The sequence below is a fragment of the Tamandua tetradactyla genome, chromosome 7 (genome assembly GCF_023851605.1).
Source record: "Tamandua tetradactyla isolate mTamTet1 chromosome 7, mTamTet1.pri, whole genome shotgun sequence".
Taxonomy (NCBI): Eukaryota; Metazoa; Chordata; class Mammalia; order Pilosa; family Myrmecophagidae; genus Tamandua; species Tamandua tetradactyla.
This window is the reverse complement of record NC_135333.1, coordinates 8,342,800-8,364,597: the sequence shown is the minus strand read 5'-3', so window position 1 is coordinate 8,364,597 and position 21,798 is coordinate 8,342,800. Positions and strand designations below refer to the sequence as shown.

General features: G+C 36.3%; 1 protein-coding gene across 2 annotated transcripts in view; it reads right to left on the bottom strand.

The window, feature by feature from the left end:
* RYR2 (ryanodine receptor 2) overlaps positions 1-21,798 on the bottom strand; it is a 779,580-nt gene that overhangs the window by 260,196 nt on the left and 497,586 nt on the right. For both annotated transcript variants that reach the window (XM_077168436.1, XM_077168435.1), the window contains 3 exons: positions 19,887-20,046; positions 16,648-16,795; positions 2,701-2,909 (listed from right to left, as the gene is read on the bottom strand). In XM_077168436.1, the coding sequence (XP_077024551.1) occupies positions 2,701-2,909; positions 16,648-16,795; positions 19,887-20,046 (517 nt within the window). The remainder of the gene's footprint in view (positions 1-2,700; positions 2,910-16,647; positions 16,796-19,886; positions 20,047-21,798) is intronic.

Here is a 21,798-nt window from a genome sequence, read left to right as displayed (position 1 = left end):
ATTCAAAAAAGTTTTTAAACATTTATATACATTTGGAATAATCTTTTGATATTGATATAATACATAAATAAATAACAAAGTAAGCATTCCACTAGCTTTCACCCAGCTTAAGAAATGGAAATTTCCAATAATGTTCAAAATGAAACCTTTTGGTGATTATAAACATCTGCCTTAAATATCCTTGTGGTAATCAAATCTGTACACATATTGCTTAAGGATAAGCGTGAAATTGCTGAATCAAAGTAAACAAATACTTTTCTTTGTATATGTATGTCTTTTTAAAGACTTTTGATAGGCGGGGATGATTCATGTTTTGGACAGCCATGGAGAAGCAATGCTCTACTCCTTTTTTTTTTTTTTAACTTTAGGTATGCCTATTTTTACTGAGATTAAGGTCAGGAACAAATTGAGGTTTTATTCACGCTCTTACTTATCATTGCTCTGGAAACTCCAGGCCATGCAAATACTCAAGAAATAAAATAATGAGTAGACACTTAGAAAGAAGGAAAACAAAAACGCTATTTGAAAAATATATACTTAGAAAACACAGGAGAGTCAACACAAAAATTATTAAAACAATAAGGAAAACCACATGGTGTTTTAGTTTTCTAGGCTGCTCAAAGCAGATACCATACAACATGCTTGCTTAAACAATGGGAAATTGTTAGCTTACAGTTTAAGGCCAGGAAAATGTCCACATCAAGGCATCACAAAGGTGATGCTTTCTTCCAGAAGGCTGGCTGCTGATGATCCTTGGCTCCTCTGCCACATGGCAAGGCATATGGCAGTGTCTGCTGGTCTGTCCCTTCCCTTCCAGCTTTTGTTACATTCCAGCTTCTTGCTTCCATGGCCTTCCTCCTTCTCCATATTCATTCTACTTATAAAGGACTCCAGGAATAGGATTAAGAGGGGGGGCCACACCTTAACTGAAGTAACCTCATCAAAAGGTCCTACTTACAATGGGTTCACACCCACAGAAATGGCTTACCTTTAAGAACAGCCCTCTCTGGGGTACATACATTTCCAAACCACCACACATGGCTTGTTACAAAGTTAGCATATCCAAATCAGCAGCTTCTCTTTATTCATATGTCAGTATTTTAGAAGATATAAAATGATAATAGCATTAAGGATTAACATTTATGAAGTGCTTCCTGTATACCAAAACTCTTTGAAATGCTTTATAGAGATAAAACTCATTTAATACTCTAAACAACCTTATTTTTAAAAAAATTTTTTAAACATAACACACAAATATGAACACTTTTAATATATGAGCATGCCATTTTAGTATATAATCAATAACTCACAATATCATCACATAGTTGTATATTCATCACCATGATCATTTCTTAGAACATTTGCATCAATTCAGAAAAAGAAATGAAAAGAAAAAAGAAAAAAACTCATACATACCATACCCCTCACCCCTCCCTCTCATTGACTGCTAGTATTTCCATCTACCCAATACATTTTAGCCTCTCTTTTCCCTATTTTTTTTTCCATACCCCTTACCACTCCCTTTCATTGATCACCAACATTTCAATCTACTAAATTTATTTTAACATTTGTTCCCCCATTATTTATTTATTTTTAATCCATATGTTTTACTCATCTGTCAATACTGTAGATAAAAGGAGCATCAGACACAAGGTTTTCACAATCACATAGTCACACTGCAAAAGCTATATCATTATACAATCTTCTTAAAGAAACATGGCTACTGGAACACAGCTTTACATTTTCAGGCACTTCCCTCCAGCCTCTCCAATATACCTTAACTAAAAAGGTGATATCTATATAATGCGTAAGAATAACCTCCAGGATAACCTCTTGACTCTGTTTGAAACCTCTCGGCCATTGACACTTTATTTTGTCTCATTTTTCTCTTCCCCCTTTTGGTCGAGAAGGTTTTCTCAATCCCTTGACACTGAATCCCCACTCATTCTAGGATTTCTGTCCCATGTTGCCAGGAAGGTTTACACCCCTGGGAGTCATGTCCCATGTAGAGAGGGGCAGGGCAGTGAGTTTGCTTGTAGTGTTGGCTGAGAGAGAGAGACCACATCTGAGCCACAAAAGAGGCTCTCTGGGGGTGACTATTAGGCCTAATTTTAAGTAGGCTTAGCCTATCCTTTGCGGGGATAAGTTTCATATGAACAAACCTCAAGATCGAGGGCTCAGCCTATTGCTTTGGTTGTCCCCACTGCTTGGGAGAATATTAGGAATTCTCCACATGGGAAGTTGAATTTTCCCCCTTTCTTGCCATTCTCCCAAGGAGACTTTGCAAATACTTTTTAATTCACTGTTCAAATCACTCTGGGATTTAATCACTGGCATCATTCTAGACAAACCTACAAAATCTCATGCCCTATTCAAGATTCCATGTACTTACGGTGTTCAATTAAACTGCCCATAGAAGTTATATTAGGAAATAATGCTTTACTTCTTGAGTTTCACTGAATTCATGGGGAGGGGCAAAAGTGTTCTGAGAAAACAAGGACAGAAGTTCATCTAGGACTTATTTTTTAAAGTTTGAACAATGGGAAGTGCAGCTATCACTATATGACCAGAGGAACACCGGGAGCAGTCCGGCAATGGCAATGTAGGAATTCAAACCATTTAGATGCCTGGTATACTGGGGCCTACAAAATTAGGAACATACAAAAATTGATTACCTGGTGTACAGCAAAGTCCACTCACCTTGAAACCATCGAAAGCAAAAGCTCGCTCATCTGAGCCAAGCTCCTGATCGGGTTGACAGCCCGGTCTGCTCCAGCCGACTCTCATGTCTCCAGCAGTGACAGCCTCAAATTCAAAATACCACCTCCCTGCCTTCACGGCATAGGTCTTCTCGGCACGGAAGATTCGGAACCTTTCCCCTGTGCCACTACACACTTCAGCTCTGGCAGCTGTGAATGTTCAAGAGATTTTGGTGATCACCGGACGGGAGCTTCAAAGACAAGGGAGCATATCACGTAACTTCAGCAATTAAACTTACGGGGTTGAGGATGACACCTGCTACATTTTGTTTCACGTATTACAAAGTGTTTACACACTCATGATCAGCTACTGTCAGGCGGAAGCGGGCTGAGAAGTGAGAGAAGCCTGAGGGCTTCATTGGCAGAAAGTGGTGACTGACCCTAAGTAACACTGTAAGGGTAAGATGACGTGAGCTCCTTTTCAGAAGGGAAATAAATACCTTTACCTAGAAGAACACCTGCAAGCCCACTTCGTGACTTGGTAGTGGAAGACAAGGGTTGAACAAAGACAAGAAAAGAGATCTAACCTGTTCTGTTGAAGACATGAATACACAATCTAAGGATGCGAGAGGAAAGGAAAGAATTAGCAATGACGATTCTAATCATTGATTAGATTAGAGAAGGAGAAGGAGAGCAATATCCAGAAGTTATAAACAGGAGAGAATAGTAGCCATCCAGAAATTTTCTTGACAAGGTATCTGAAGGACCCTAAAGAAAGGGGGTGTCCGCTGTCCAATTTAACCTTGTTGGGTTGTTGTTGTTTTTTTCACTGATGTGATATCCAACTTTTCAACATCCCAAATCTTCCTTGTAATCTGATACATACAAATGTGTTCATGAGATCTGGGAAAATAACATTTTCAAGTTTCAGAATCCAACCTCAGGACACATGCGGTAAAAAGGGAATAGAATATCTGTAGGAAATGAGATGCAAGCAAGACTGAGGATTCCAGGAGTGTAAATACTCTGAATTAGGAACTTAAGGTAAGAATGCCGAGCCAGAATGACACTGAAAATGTACTTCCCTAGGAAATCACAAGGGATGGGATCCCAAGGCCCACCGCATTTGTATCTCAAAGGATGGCATGATCTCATCCAGTATTAGCTAGATACAGATGAAAAAATTTAAGAGACCTGATCAAGGTCACACAACTGACAAATGGCAGGATTCAGCAGCTGTCTAATGCTAACTGCTGCAGGCTTCCCACTATGCTTTGCTGCGTTCAGACCTGGCACATAATAAGTAGATGAGTAGATGCTTGTTAAATATTAATTCTCTTTTCTCCTTTAAAGAGTTGGAAAAGACCTCACATATAATAAAAGTTTAATAATAGTTTAAACATTGATTTGATATGAACAATTTAGAACTATAAAAATAACTTACACAAGCTCCGAAGGTCACCATAAACACACAGCTAGACCATATATAACAATTTAAGAGAGTGGAAGTAAAGAAAGGTGGGTTAAGAGTTCCTACATATAATAGGAACTCAGTGACATGCTCAATAAATGCTTTTTGCGGGTGGTGGTAGTGATTACAGAGCAAAAGGCTGAACTGTTTCTACTGATTAATCTTTCAAAATGGGCTAAGGTTCTGAATAAGCAACACTTAGCTTTTTCATCTCTTCCCCACATACACAAGTGTATGCGTATTTGACAACCTGGCTTGCTCCAGTCAGCTCTCCTGTCTCCAGCAGTGACAGCCTCAAATTCAAAATACCACTTTGCATGCAGGCATGCACACAAACACACACACACACTCTCTCACACACCAATCAGTACAGTCCAACTTTACTGAAAGATAATGCATTAACACGTTCAAATAACCAAATGCTTGCACAAGGAAAAGTTTGCTTTTGAAACATTCAGATTGAGGGTGGAAAGGGTTCTGAATGTGAGACAGAAATATCTCTGCAGTGCAGGGTAAAAAATTTCTCATTTCTATTCCTTAGTAACTGAATGATTTTTGAAAGATAGGAAACTACTTTTTGACTAAAAGGTGCTGTCAGATTTCAAGATATTTAAAGGCAGTTAAATTAAAATACAAGCTGCAACACTAAAAAAAAAAGTCCAATTTTCATTCAGAGTTAGCACCTCAGGAAACAGCAAGCTGATGCGTTGTTTCTGTAAATCACAGGTGTAATCTGCCCTACACAAAGCTAAGAGATATCAAACATAAACCATGAACAAGACAGGCATCTGGAGATTATTTTTCAAGAGGTAAAAATGTTCTCAATTATTTTTAGTTATGACAACAGTCGCAATAAAATCTTACATTTACTGTACACAAACAGAGTGAACTATCAAATTTCCAAGTATGAATATTCAGTTTTTTCTAAACTAAGCAACTGAACTCTCCCAGGTTCACTGTTCCCCTATTATGTTTCCATTGCACTGCCTCCATAATTATGCACAGTTTGCTCAAAGAATGCAAACAAATCTTAATATTAGCTTACGTCAAATATTTCGGGAGGCAAATTTCATGTAAAATATAACATCTGATCTCTTCAAAAGTCAATTAGAAATTCTCTTGATATTAAGATACACTGCTTATCTCCTTCATTGATCTGGGTAATGAAAATCTGGGGACAACATGAAGAGTCTACAGTAATAAGCTGTAACAACACAGAATTTCTTAGCCCTGTATTTATTTTTTTCTTACCCTAGGCTGTTTCACTATTCTTCACTCAATGATATTCAAACTGAACTTGTAATAAATATGCTATTCATAAACAGTATCATTAAAAAGGTTTCACATTAATTTACTTTATTTCCCTTATTCCTTAGCCTTTCCCTTCCCCTCTTATGCCCTCTTTTTCCTCTCTCTCTCTCTCTCATCCATAGGTTTTCCTCCGAATGTCTGTGTAGTTTGTATCTCATACTCTATCTCTCAGATTAGTTTAGGACAAATAGCAACAGTGATTTAAAGAAGCAACAGATCAACATTCTGTTTCCTGAGAAAATACTAATGGAAATGAAAACCTGGATCTAAAGAGATTTTTTTAAAAAAATACAAAAGGACCCAGGCAATCTGTAACAAAATTTGTGTTGCATACTCTACAGCATCAGGCACCTGGGCACAAAGTGGGTATTCCATAAATATCTGCCAAATTGAATCTAGGAACAAAAACTCTCCCAAACCATGGATTTAGGAGCCCTAAGCAAACAGCTAATCTACAGCAACACTGTCAAATGGCACAGCACTCTTTCCCAAACATGCAGTTCTTATGTTTTCATTGATTTTAAACACCCCATATACATATTTGTTTGGTGCACAAGTCTAATTCATGCAAGTGTGGCATATAAATGATTTTTTATCAGTACTATGCATATAAGGATAATTGACACAAATTAAGGCAGAGATAATCTAACGTACATTATCAAGGCTGCTGGTACACGAAATAGAAAAAAGTTCAAGAATTACCCCTCTAGCAAACCACCTTCAAGAGTGAGGGCAAAGTCTGATTCAAGGCAACATCCCCAACACTCTCCATATCTGGCACAGAGAGGGCTTGCCCCCGACGACTAATCGAATAGGTCGTAAAAGAAGCGCTCTCAAGTATTCATTAAAAAGACACTTACCACCAGAGGGCACTCAAGCGCTAATTATGAATTAAAATTACAAGTGGTTTAAAACAAGTTATGAAGGAAGGCATGGGAATCTTTTCAAAAATTTATACCTATTTGGAATCTTTTTGGTATTTATATAATACATAAATTATTGATATTAACCAGTAAACCTTTTAATCCTAATATAATTTATAATTAAGAAATTAAACCCTTGATGAAACCTTGTAAATGAGTAAGAATAATATACATTTTCAAACGTATTAAAATGCTATTTAGAGCAATATTCCAAAGATAGACAATTCAAAGACTGACCTCGCACTTCATTTTCTGACGAGAAAATACACGAAAATCCTAATTACACGAGTGTAGATTCAACTTTATTGAACTTTTAAGGCCCTTAACTTTTAAAAATATCAGCAAGAGCAACACAGCCAATTATAAAGTAAATTTTTCTAATCTCATCTTAGTGCTCATAGATTTATTTTGCTTTGGACCATAAAATATCTCACGTTCATCTTTTAATTTCCATCTTTACCATCCTTGTTCAGAAAATCACAATCCTTTCCATCCCTTTCATTTGATCTCTCAATCTCCAAGAACCGTCCTTCTTCAGTCTATCCTTTCATACTGTCCCCACAGTTACACTGCTAACATAACTGATGCTCACACACCAATCTCTTTCATTAAATTCTTAGATGCTGGTACTTCTTGTCCAAATTTAATCATATTTCTTAGCTGGGTCTTCAAGGTACTCCACATAGTTCTACTCTATCCTTCTATCTTCATCTATAACTGTTTTCTCCCTACACTCACATGGGGGGGGGGGTTACATTTCAAAATGTAATGTAACCCCCCCAACTAGGCTATTAACCACTCCTCAACTCTTCTTCTACTTTAACACATCTGAAAGGAACATCGTTTTCTTGGAAAAAACTGCAATTTTCTGATCAATATTTTTTCCTCCAAGTTCTCTCATTTCTTTATATAAAAATCTCCACTCTTCAAACTTATTACATTCCTGCTTGGTTCCCCTGCCTTACCCATATATATATTTTCCTACTTTCTGCCCTATTTTCCTTCTTCCTCACTTGCTCTCTAAACTCTAGTCTTTGTTCAATTCCATTCCCAATCTCTATGCCTACTCACCTGAGCACAGCTGGAAAACACACACGCAATTCCAGACATTGGCAACACTACTAACTCATGTTCTCCAATTTCTCTTTTCTTGTTTATTTATTTATTTATGTTTTATTATATGGGCAGGCACCAGGAACCAAACCCGCATCTCTGGCATGGCAGGTGATAATTCTGCCACTGAGCCACCATCACAGCACCCATGCTCTCCAATTTCAACTGGAAATTGGAGCTCTGCCACAAAGATTATTTGATCTTTCTGGACATTCTCTAGAAAATCACATCCAGAACTTGCCCAGACAAGTAACCTCTCCCCTGGAGGTATTTGGTGAAAACAATCAGGAACAACTGCTTAACACTGCAGCTGATGGAGGCAGCGATAACAGTTGGGGAAAGGCAAAATTTTAAAATCAAAGCTGGGGAATGAGATACCCATAGGTAGCTTGAGAAGCGCTGGCATATTCCTGAGAAAAAAGAAGGCTATGTGCAGTTCCAGATTGTGTACAAGCCTAGGAAAGACCTAAGAAGACCCTAAGCTCTCATATGAGGCTGATCTTAAGGCTCTGTGCAAGCAGGAAGTAAAGGTTTAGGTGTGGTTGTAAACTGACTGGCTGAGTGTTGTACCAACATGCACACAGAGTCCCTTGGCAAAGACTGAGAGGATTTATTGGCTCCAGGCATTTAAGGAAATCTGTCCAATTCGCCAGCTGACCACTAAGCTAATAGAACAGAGGATACAGTGACCACACTAAAAGGAATACACACTTGACAAAGTTAGATTCAGAAAAGTCACTTAAAAAAGAACAACTATCACAGGCAGCAGGAACAAAGCCTGGAGAAAGGAAAGAATCCAGAATTGCCCCAATGTATTTATTTTAAATGCCCACTTTACAACAGAAAATTGCAAGTCATGGAATAAAACAAAAAGCTATGGCCCCAAAACAGAAAAAGGCATAGAAACTATAGCCAAGGCAGCCCAAATGTTGAGATTAACAGACAAAACTTTATATCAGCAATTTTATATATCTTCAAAGAATGAAAGGAAATTATGAGAATGCTGTCTTTCCAAATGGAACCAATATGAAATTCTGAAGTACCATAAATAAAAGAGAAAAATTCACCAGGGGGGCTTAGCGGCAGATTTTGGCTAGTAGAAGAATGAATCAACAAATGTGAAGAGGGTTGATTGAGATTATCCAGTTATTCAGTTTGAGGAACAAAAAGAAAAAATAATGAAAGAAAATGAACAAAGCCTCAGAGACTTGAGGGATATCATCAAGTATACCAACCTTTCTGGGAGTCCCAGAAGCAGAGGAGAGAGAGAAAGGGGCAGAGAGATTACCTAAAGAAATAATGGTTCCACACACTGCAGATTTGATGACAAACCTTAATCTAACATCCAAGAAACTCTGTGAGTTTCAAGTAGAGAAACACAAAGAAATACACACTTAGATACATCATAATCAAACTGTCGAAACACAAAGAGTGTATCTTGAAAGCTGCAGGAAAGAAGTGATTTTACATACGAAGGATCGTCAATACGATCAACAGCCAATTTCTCATCAGAAACCATGAATGCCAGAGGACAGTGGGATAGAAAATGGTTCTCAACCAATAATTCTATATCAAGCAAATCTCACTGCTTTCTTCAAGGCTCCTAACTTAGTCCAGCCCTCCCCAACTCTTCCTCTTCAGCAAATAACCTCATTTTCTATTTCAACCAGAAGATATAGCTGCACAGCAGGAAATGCCTCCATTTCCACCTGATTCTCCATGAACCTAGGCTTTTACAGGTTCTCTCTAAACCTTACTTTTTCCAACTAGTATTAGGGGAACAGGTATACTCCATTTTTATAAAGTCAATCCCTTCACTCATGTTCTGAATTTCATTCTCTTCTACTTCCTCAAGGCCAAATTTCATCAAGCTCCTTTTCTCACTCCTTTATTTTTAAAAATAGTTTTATTAATAAAACAACATACAAACACACAAACAGTCTTAATATACAATCATTCCATACATGGAATCAGTGGTTCACAATATCATCACATAGTTGTGTATTCATTGACACAATTAGTTTTTTTTTAACATTTGCATCACTCCAGAAAAAGAAGCAAAAAAGAAAAAAGACAAAACTCATACATACTATACCTGTCATCCCTTCCTCTGATTGACCACTAGTATTTCCATCTACCCAATTAATTTTAACGTTTGTTCCACCTATTATTTATTTTTATCCATATTTTTTACTTATCTGTCCACACCCTAGTTTAAAGGAGCATCAGACACAAGGTTTTCACAATCACACAGTCACACTGTAAGAGCTCTATCATTATATAATCATCTTCAAGAAACAAGGCCATTGGAGCACAGCTCAACAGTTCAAGTACTTCCCTCCAACCACTCCAATATACCATAAACTAAAGAGGGGATACCTACATAATGCATAAGAATAACCTCCAGGATGACCTCTCGACTCTGAAATCTCTCAGTCACTGACACTTTATTTTGTCTCTTTTCTCTCTTTCCTCTCTTGGATAAGAAGGTTTTCTTAATCCCTTGATGCCAGGTCCTGTCTCATCCTGGGATTTCTGTCCCACATTGCCAGGGAGGTTTATACCCCTGGGTCATTCCTTTGTTTTTAATCTCTCCATTTCTACTGGTTCTTTCCCTTAGTATAGAAATATGTTCAGGTTTATGTCATTTAAAAATGAAATATTCAATCCTCTGGTTCCCTCCAGTTACAGCCGCAGCTCTATGCACATATACATAACAGCTTCCTTAAAATCAAGCTGTTCAACATCAAACGCACAATCTCCCCACTATCCCATCTCAATCTGCTCCAACTGCTACGTTCCCTGTGAATATGGATGCATTCACCATCTATTCATCCAGAAATCATCGTGGACACCTCCTTTGACATTCTGCAGGTTCTATTTCTAAATGTCAGGAAATTAGTCCTATTCACTCTTTTTGCCATATTGCCTAGGATCAGGCCTTTGAGATTCTTTACCTATACTTCTTTTATAGACACCAAACTGTCCTCATCTAAATCTCTACTTTTGCTCATATTCAGTCCATTCTCCAGTGAATCCTCAGAGTAATTTTTAAAAAATAAAAAATCTGCTATGTACGTGTTATAGGGGTAGAATAGACAATTTAGTACTTTTTGCTATTTTTTCTGTAAGCCTGCAACTTCTCTAATTTAAAAGAAAAGATTTGCAAAAAAGAAAAGTCTGGTGCTTCTAAATTCCATTCTAGCTTCCTTCCTTTCAGTGGGTCTAAAATATGTCTATACTTGTCACTCCTCTGTTCAAAAAGTGGAGTCTAATTCCTCATCCTCTGAGTACAGATCCCACAATTTAGATCACTGCATTTAGGGAAACCTCCAAAAAATATAATATGTTGGAAGTAATTGGAAAAGGTATTGTGGCTTTCTCCCTGCTCTCTTTCTTAGAGCATTCCCTCTGAAAGAAACTAGCTGCCATATGAAGACATTCATGCATCTCGATGAAGACGTTTGTCTTCATAAAAGATAAGCAAGAAGCCTGGGCTTCCTGTTTACAGCCAGCAAGGAATTAAGTCCAAATGGCCAACAGTCCGGTGAGTATACAATCGAAGAAGCAAAACCTCCAGCCCCATCAAGCCTTCAAATGACTACAGTTCTGGTTCTGGTCAACTGGATACTAACCTTAAGAGAAGCCATGTTCAAGAACCACCTGACACAAATTCCTGACCCAAAGAAACTGAGATAACAAATGATTGTTGCTTTAAGCCATTAAGATTCAGAATAACTTACTGCACAGCAATTGATAACTAATAATCTCCCTTCTTGATGATTTTCCTTACACCATCAAACTGAGTTAAGCCCTCTGTAATTCCACACTTGGGTATAACTCTTATACCATATGGTAATGTTGTTAATTTACTCTATCTTCCTTGCCTTCCTTGACAACTACTGTGGACAAAAACCATCTTATTCCCCCTTGAATCCCCAGAACTGGCACAGTACATGTTCAGTAACTATGCAATAAAATCAAATAAATATAAGGATGATTTCAAATATGGAAATAACATGGATTTCATAATATATCAACTATTCTTTGTTCCTCTTGGAAACTTCAAAAAATTCAAAACAATGATGGCTATGGTAGTATTATGTCAACCCACAGGAGTGTTAAGAAGACAAAATTACATAATGGTTGTAAACAGTTGAAAGCAGTTTAAAATACTGGTTTGGTATGGGAATTATATCTTATATGTCAGCATAATCTTGGAATAAAATTCTCCTAAAAGTGAAATATCAGAAGCAACTCAATACAGTTTTTGCCCTTAACTAATGTCTTTAAATTTTAATTACCATTCATAAAAATTTATATCTGGCATGCATGGCACATTTCCTTATATAGATTAAAACGTACTCCCCTTCTTGAATATCGACCATAATTCAGCCTTTCCTTGAAGACTCAAGGTAACATTATAGGCATCATTAATCATTTCTCTAAGCTGCAGTGAGCTTTAATTTTTTGTTCCTCTTTAATTAGCAGGTTTTCATTTATCACAGTGTATTTAAATAAGCTTGACTTTGGCAGCACTCTCCCTTCGTAATTTTCAACGAGTATCAGGAAAGCAATATTGCGAAAAGCCCCTGTTAACGTATGGTAAATAAATTCCAAAATATTTGAAATGAAGTAGAATGAGGGGAGAATAATATAATAATATATTTCTATTAAAACTCTAGCTACCCAAAATATAAATATTCACGTGGAAAGGACCGAAAAGAAAATTTGGGGATATCAAAATGGTTGATGCATCAGACTATAAAATCATGGGAAATGTTTGCTCAAATTTTACTGCCATTATTATCTTTCTAACAGAGAAAATATTGATTGTCATCTCTCCTAATACCTTCTAGAGATACACAAATGTGGAAATTCAAGAATTTCTATGACTATCACACTCACCTGCACCTAAAAGAATAGTTGGATCAATTATAAAAAGTAAGAGGAAACACTGGGATGGACTTTATCATTACAAGGTTATTATTACTAAAATCTATATACCTAATAAATGCAGTTCATTTTTAAAATAGGGTAAGGATCGATTAATTCTTTGAAAACTTTATAAAATCAATAAATCCCTAAGAAAACTGATCAAAACAGAAAGAGAGAAGAAACATAAACTACCAATGGCAGGAATGAAAAAAAAAATGTCACTACAGATCCCACACACACTAAGAAGCTAATTAGGAAACATTAGAACAACTTTTTTCACATGGGCAGGCACCGGGAATCGAACCCGGGTCCTCTGGCATCGCAGGCAAGCATTTCTGCCTGCTGAGCCACCATGGCCTGCCCTAGAACAACTTTATGCTAATAAATATGGCAACTTAAATGCAATTCATTGGAAAACATTACTTCTAAAAATTGGCATAAAAATAAACAGATCTAAAGAACACCCATACCTATTATAGAAACCAAATTAATAATTAGTTTTTCATACTGAATAAAACTCCAGGCCCAGATAGCTTCAATGCTAAATTCTATCAAACATTTTGAGAAGAAATAAGACAAAACTAGTACAAATTATTTCAGAAAGGAGAGGAGGAGAGAACACTTATGTTATGAGGGCGGCATTACCCAGAAATCAAAATCTGACAAAGACAATACTACACAAGAAAATTCATACCAATATTCCCTGTAAACATCAATGAAAACAATCTTTAAAAAATATTAGCAAAGAGAATCTAGCTATCTATAAAAAAGGATATATATCATGACACAGTAGAGTTATCCTAGGGATGCAAAGTTGGTTTAATAGCCAAAAAACCAATGTTATTCATATTAGAAGACTAAAGGTGAAAAATACATAATCTTCTCAAAAGATGGCAAAAAAAGCATTTCACAAAATTCAACACCCCACTTGTAATAAAAGCTCTCAGCAAACAAGGAATAGAAAAAGACTTTCTTTAGTGTAATAAACAACAGCTACAAAAAACCTATAGGTAACAGCATACTTAATGAAATAATAAAATTGTTTTCCCTTTAGATTGGGAACAAGACAAGGACAAAAAATCTCTCATCACTTCTATTCAACATTGTAATGAAATCTTTACAGTTCATTAAGTCAAAAAGAAAAAAAAAAGCCTTGAAGACTTTAAAAAACAGTGAAATCGTCTTTTTCTTCAGCACTCATGTGCATATATAGAGAAGTCTCTAAATTTACAAAAAACAGAACTGATACATTAGTTAAGTCATAGGAGACAAGATCAATATACAAATATCCATTGTGTTTCTCAATTTAACAATGAATAATTGAAAAATGAAATGAAATGAAAACTAATCTTATTTGAAAAGGTATCAGAAATAGGAAATAAATTTAACAAATGATGTGCCAGATCTCTACAATCAAAACTACAGACAAATGCATTTTTAATAGGTCAATTTTCTCCAAACCAATCTATAAATTCAACTACAATCCTAATCAAAATCAAACTGGGGGTGGTGGGCGATGGTGGTGCAGTGGCTGAGTTCTCGCCTGCCATGCCAGAGACCCGGGTTTGGTTCCCAGTGTCTGCCCATGCAAAAAAAAAGTCAAACTGAGTTGTATCTAAAATGGATACAGAAATATAAAGGAAGCAGAAGAATGAAAAAAATCTTTAAAAAAGAAGAAAAGGACTTAGCCTACCCAATTTCAAAGCTTACTATAAAGTGAAACTAATAAACTCAATGTGGCTTAAGAGACATTTAGATCAACGGGATAGAATAGACAGTCCAAAAAAAGATGCATAAATATGTGGTCAATAGACATTTGACAAAGTTGCCAAGGTACTTTAATGGAGAAAGGATAATCATTTCAATGAATGGTGCTGGAAGAAGAAACTTGGCCCTTACCCCAATTACATGCAAAAATTAATTCAAAATGTATCATAGATCTTATTGCTAAAGCGACATTAATAAAACTACTAAATTAAGAAATTGTAGAAGGAAGTCCTTGTGATCTTTGCATAAGCAAAGATTTCTTAGGGCACAAAACACACATCCCTAAAGCAAAAAAAGATGTTAGACTTCATCAAAATTAAGGACTTCTGCTCTATGAAAGATCTCATTAAGAAATGAAGTAAGCCAAACACTGGGAGAAAATTTTTGCAATATCTGACACAGTGCTTGGGTCCAGAATATATAAACACTATTCAACGAAAAGAAGACAAACCACCTAATGCTTAAAACGGACAAAAGATCTGAACGAGACTTCATAAAAGAAGATCTACGAATTGTCAATAATTACAAGAAAAGGCATCAACATTCTTATTCATGAGGAAACTGCAATTTAAAACCACAATAAGATACCATCTCATACTCGTGAAAATGGCTAAAAAACAGAAAGACTCACTAGCAGGTCTTGATTAGGATGTGGGAGCAACTCAAATCCTCCCATATTGGTCGTGGAAGGGTATACCTGAACAATGAATCCTACTCAGCAACAAAGTTTGTGATAAACATAACAGGTATGATCACAAAACATCACATCGAACAAAAGAATCCAGATTAAAAAATACAGATTGTAAAGATTACATTTATACTAAGTACAAGAAGAGGCAAAATTCATCCATGATGATAGAAGTAAAAAAGTGGTTACTTTGTTGAGAGAGAGAGTATTGCCTGGAAAGGGGAAGAAGGGAGCTTTCTGGGATGATAGAAAGTTTTGACACGCTGTTGGGGGATGTAGCATATATAATTGTCAGAATTCACCAGTCCGCACACTTAGAAACTGTGCATTTTACTTTAAGTATATTATATCTCAATTAAAATCATAATAAAAAAGACTCAAGTAGGTTTGAGGACAGATTCCATACCAGAAAATTGAACAACACTTCCTGATTGCAATTTCTTGACCTTGAAGCCTTCATTGCATATTTCCATCCAGGTGATCACGTGGGCTGCACACTTTCTAAGGCAGGGATCTTTTTTTGGATCCTGCAAACCTTGTAATATCTGGTTGATAATAAGAGTGCACCCAATATCTGTTGTTATAATGCTAACCTCAAGATAAACAAGATTCTATATTATGATTCCGAAGAGTACTGTTATCAAGTGGACATCTAAATTTATTTCCAGTAACATAAATATGAATAACTACCAAGATCTCTCGGAATGCTACATACATACTTACTCAACTCAAAGAACTAAAATCTGGAGTCAGAATACCTGGGATTGGGATCCTGCATCTACCACTTAGTAAAAGGGAAAATACATAAGTCTCTGAATCTCAATTTCCTTACCTGTAAAATGAGCATATTGTAAGCACCATCCTTTAGAGTTACTATGAGGATTAAATCATAATTGCAAAGGTCATAGAAACCCATTGCACATATTGAGCACGATATAAATATTATATTGGCTATTATTATTATTACTTTAAGATCTAGATTCATTCCTGTACACAGTTACCATATTGATAATATTAGTCATTACAGGATATTGAGGTAGACTTTAAAACAAACAACTTTTGTCAAAAAAAATAGGAACTATAATTTAAAAATTCTTCATTTCATTTGTTCAATTTTAAAATACAGATATAAATATTGATTCAAATCACCTGAACAAAGGATTAAGGAGTTAATCCTTTTAAACCATTATTTTTAAAGGTGTTATTTAAGAGAAATGTATTTTCATAGAGCCTTTAAAACTCCATTTATCCAACACATAACTACCGAAGAGCTATTCTAATGCGTTTTCTGTAAAGCAAACTAGTGCGTTAATTAATATCACCTATATGTATGAGTATAAATAATGAAGGTGGGATTTTGGAAAACGCTAAATCCTTCTATAGGGCCAAAACCATAATCAACTGAAATCTGCTTTTCTGATGGAAGACTGGTATTGGGGGTGTCTGTGGTTTGCAAGATTAGAATCTTAATGGACTGCTATTCAGCTCAAACTCTTTGGAAAGATAAACCTCTTTCTGCCCTGGGTAGAATCACTGCAGGACTGAAGCCACCCTGAGAGGTGGATCTAATGCTTCAGGTATCCTGGGGCAGGAGAAAGAAAAACTACTCTAAACCTAAATTGGACAAATGAGAGTACTCTATCTAGCACTTACCCTCTTATTTACTTATTTCATTACTACATGATTTTGCAGGCAGAGGCAGGCATGGTTAAAATATAAATAAAAATATATATATACCATGATCTTGATCAGGAGCTTCCAGGTTGTAACCATACCCCAGCAGTGTCCGCACAGCTTCTCGGAGGCTGTCTTTATTTGATTTCTTGGTTCGGTCATCTAAAAGAGCATACGGAACAAGGCGCGGGTTTCTTCTATTTTTTACATCCTACAGGAACAAAAAAAGGTGCACATCAAAGCAATGCCAATGGCTTTTGGAAATGCAAAAGCTACCAAATCAAAACTACCTCTGGGGGTACAATCTGCCCTTCTATATTCCTTTCATCTTCCCAAGCTACAGAGGTTACCAAACTATCTATATTAAAGAGTTAATCAAATAAATAAGTGTATTAATTTAAAACTAGCTCTCTCCACAAGAAAGGCAAGGAAAACAATAACAAAAAACCAATCTCGAAAGTTCTTTAACCATCTGCCATCTGCCGTGGTCACAAGGCAAGGTACAAACTTACAGAACATATAATACCACTGACAAGTCTTTCCCAGAAGGTGAGTCAAATTAGTACTGGGTGTCCCTCAGCGATTTTGAGTTAATGAATAATGTAAGACTGCTGTCCCTTCTTCAGAGAAAACCTAATGTGTTACAGACTGCCATTCTGTGTCCCACGAATATCTTGAAAAATATGAATAAATTTAGATACATCCACTGGTTAAACTAATATAAAGACTATTAAAATGACCACAAAACTCAAAACTATTTGTTTATTATAAAACAGGCTCTAAATTTAAATGTCATTAAAGCGTTGTTGGCAAAGAGAGAGAACTGGCTACCTTACTGTGTTGGCAAAAGCATGCCCAATTTTAGAGCTCCAAAACTTACTTTCATTGGAATTGTGAAGATGCATGAATTCCTGTAAACAGTTAAGGCAACAGCATTGGAGAAATGACTTCTTCCCAAACACTAACTGAGACCCTGCTGCAATAATTGTCAAAGTCTCCATATTTCAAGAAGCACAATCAATTCTTCACTTACCTCAGCATAAGAGGAATTGGGAGACTCTGGCTAACCCTACACCTTCTAATGAAAATAGGCTATGGGGTCCACAGGGCTGGTAGCCAGGAGCAATGTAAACTTTTTCGTTCCTTCCTTCTTTGCTCCCACCCCAGCAAAGTTGCACTGAATACCTATAAGCACTTTCCAAATGTGATCTACTGACACCCAGAACCAAAATTGTCAGGGTTGCTTGTTGGGGTAGCACCAAGAGTAGGTGCTTTGAGGATTTCCATTAGTACTCCTCCAAGGCACCCCAAAATAAACAAGCATTGCAAACCAAGTATATGCACTGCCAATGCAGCTTCAAAATATTGCCCGGCACAAAGCCTGCCTTTCAACACAGTTGCTGCCCCAAAATATTTCCTATATGGAAATTCTATAGCCTCTAATAAATCTCAGGCAATGGTGTCCTGGGAATCTGATTGTTAAAAGGAGTTCCCCAAGTGATATGATGTCAAACAATGTTTCAAGATCAGCTAGGTTAGAGAGACAGAAAAGAATTCATTCAAGTAAACTCCTGCATTCAAGTTTATACAAAGTGCGAGAAGAATTAAAGAAGAACTCTGAACTAGAGTATGATAAACATGAAAGTAAAGAATAATTAAGGAGAACACTCATTCAAATAACACAGCAACATCTGTGGAGTCAGTGGGGAATGTGATGGAGAGATGCAGTGGGAGCTGGGAGGGGGTTGCCCGGGAAGGGGCACCTCCAGGGAGAGGTAGGTATTGTGGAAATCCCAGTTTGTCTGCCGGACCCATACAGGGTCTTCTCCCTTTAGACGGAAACAATACAGGCACTTCATTCTTTTTGCCTCTGTAGTATAAGGCTCATGTTAACACACACAGAAGCTAAAACAGCTTGAGTCTTGACATTCCCATCAATTTAACCCGTTTAATTCAATATGCAATATTGTCAAATTTTATGTCATAAATCAAAGCTATGCAAATTTTCTTTATTCTTCCCAAGGACAAAAGTCACTGGCTTAGAAAGGTCCCAGAAGTAAATTTTCAAAACAACTTTTAAGCTTTATCCGGCACCGTCTTCTGAGCCTATAAGTAACTATCACTTTTATTCTTGAAAATCATTTATAAGAGAATTTCAGCATTTCCCAGCAGGAGGCAATGTCATAGGGAAGTGAAAAATTTGGGCTCTGGAGTCAGAAGGTTTGGGTTCAAATTCTAGCTCTGCTACTAAACCAGCTGTTTATTCTTGGGCAAATGACTCTAAAGTTGTGTGTCCGTCGTATGAGAATTGGGGATAAGAATCATCTTCACGGAGGTATGAAAGTTAAAAAAGAAAAGCCATCCAAAATTCTAGGTATAGTGACTGGCACTTCATAGTAATATCTACTTATTAGATAGAAAGGCACTGCTGTCACGTTTCACTTACAGAAGCTACATAACGGAGTTGATTTACAGACGAGGGAAACAATTGTACAGAAAATTTAAGCAGGATGTCCAAAATCACACAGACGTTAAGAGGGCAGGCAAAAACTTGCTCTTAACTCCTCTTCTATGCTGCCTCAATATCTAGTTAATTACTGTCAGTTACTCTCACGAGTTATTCACCACTAACAGAGACCTATGATCACCTATCCCCAGTTCCAGAATTCAGAAAACTCTGAAAACCTTGCTTTTTTCTTAACTTTCACAAAAACTCCTTTGGTGGCAAAACCTGATCTGAATGGTACAAGGTTGTTTACATCTTTATTCCTTTTGCAATGATCACCTCTATGCTTGCTAAACAAATATTAACTTATTAAAGTCTACTGCGTAAAAGGGTGTCATACAATATATAATGTATTGGCATATTACCCTTCTAAAAAGAAAATAAAATAAAAAACCTGAATTCAGGAATTCATTTGTCCCTAAATGCTTAGAATAAGAAACTATGGACTTATTTTATTATTATTTTATTTCACTCTTCTCATATTCCCAAAGTTTCCCCTAACCATCTCAGAGAGAGAAATGACATAAAACCGTGTTCCAAATCATGGTTCTAGTAATATCTACTGTGCACCAATATGTCTCTTTTGTAACACCCAAACTATGGTCATTAAATTTCCCGAGTTCAGCATTAAAAAGGTGTTTTGCTGCATATGTACAAGTCCATTATGATATCAGTTAGACACTTTGCACGTGACTTTTAAAGCAGACAGGATTTCATTTCTCCTGCTGCTAATTATGCCAATTTCCACCTGAGTAGATAGGAGACCAAGTGCTGTGGAACTAAGTCCCGTGTGTACCTGTTGAATACCGTAAGTCCAACCCTGCCTGATTCGATCTCGTGCCCACACATTATGAGCATTTTCAGCCAGCTTGTCCACCATTGCTTCCTGAGATGGGGTAAGTTTGATAAAGCTAAGGTCCATGGGCGCAGGCTTGTATCCGCTTGTCAGCTGGTAACTATAAAGGAAAGCAAAATAAATACATGTAGTCTTTTTTATAAAAGTCAAGATTTAAAATTTCCTGTAATAGTCTTTGTATGACTCCACATAACTATGACCCATACAGCATAGTGGTAACCACTGGCAAAATACTTTGTCAGAGAGCCTGTGTTCCTGTCCCTTCAGGTAGTTAACTCATCAGGTGGAAATGCAAATCATCTCTATGCTTTCATTTTTTTGCTAATAATCAAGAAATGAGGCAATTTATCTATCTGCCACATATAAGAAGGACTTATCATTGCATTCCTAACAGGCTTTGAGGCTTTTTAATAGATGATATCAAACTATTAGTTACCTGTTAAACTATTTGATGGATTTCTCTTAAAGTCCTCTCCTTTTGAACATAATATCAATGTTTATTTTGTAAATCAATTAATCCTTTTAAGATACTATCTGTTTACTATTCTCTAAGGAAAATTAATGCTGTTTTAGCTTACTTCTCTGTCATGCTTACTTACATTATATAGGAAGGCTCCAAATAGTAGAGAGGCTAGGAAGTGGAGAAAATCTCACCTATATAATCATCTAACATATTATTATGGCTTAAATATTAATAGGACACTTACCAGTGACTACATCCACACTCTAAGCTGGAGAGAGAAGGTACTAAAATGGGTATAAGTTTTATTCTTTTGGAAGAATTCTAAAATTGAAAGTATTAAATTTTCAACACAAACATATAAGCGCTACGGACAATAAATAGCACTGCCACCACCCCCCCAACAAACCTTTGTCTCATTTTATTCAACTAGAGGTTGCTTCTTCACTACAGAGTTTGCAAAAAGTCTGTTTTACAGCTGCTTCTCTTTCAATCTTCTGTCATTGTTGTATTCCCTATAAATGTAAGCCCTCTGGGGTCAGAATCTGCTTCTGATCCATTTTTCTCACTGCTATTATACTCTCAACAGTGCTGGGCAGATAACAACCTTTCAGTACGTAGGTGTTCAAAAAATTAACTTTATTTACCAAGGTAACATAAATGTACATGCATCTTCCTCTCAAAGATTCGCCTTTTGTGCAAAGAAGAGAAAATTCGTCACGTAATTTTGTTAAGAAACATTTTCAGAACATGTGAGAAAGTGTTCTTTAAGATACAGACTATAAATTGTCTTTATTTATTATTCTAGGCTACAGCTGGCATCATTACAAAGTAAGCTCCTTGAAAGCAAAGAATGTATCTTTTCTGTTTATAACTATGCCCAATGCCTTGAACAGTGGTCAATACACAGTAGGCATTCAATAAAATTTGCTGAATGGATCAATGTATTTCAGCAACGAATCATTTTTTAAGGTTGAATCAAATCGGCTTTATCTTCATCAGTCCTATGTCATTATAAAACATCTTATATTTTATAACCAATCTGTTTATAGGCAAGTTTTAGAAACAGTTTGTTTTGTTTAAATAAATTAAGATCTGTCTAGCAATTTCAACAGTTATGGTAATTACTGGCTTATGTCATTTGACTTATATTCACAAGTTAAATTTACAGACCTGAAATCTTGTTGTTTTAAATTAGAATGATGCATGTATAGGCAATTAGCAATCTTTTTTTTTTTATAAAGAAGCCACAGGCAATTTTTTAATCACTCATTCAAGTCTTCGTATTTTATCGAATCCTGATGTCTAAATAGACACACAAATCTGGAAACTGCATGTATAGACATACAAACATTGTCATTCAGAAAATATTTTCCTCAAGAAAGAGTTCAT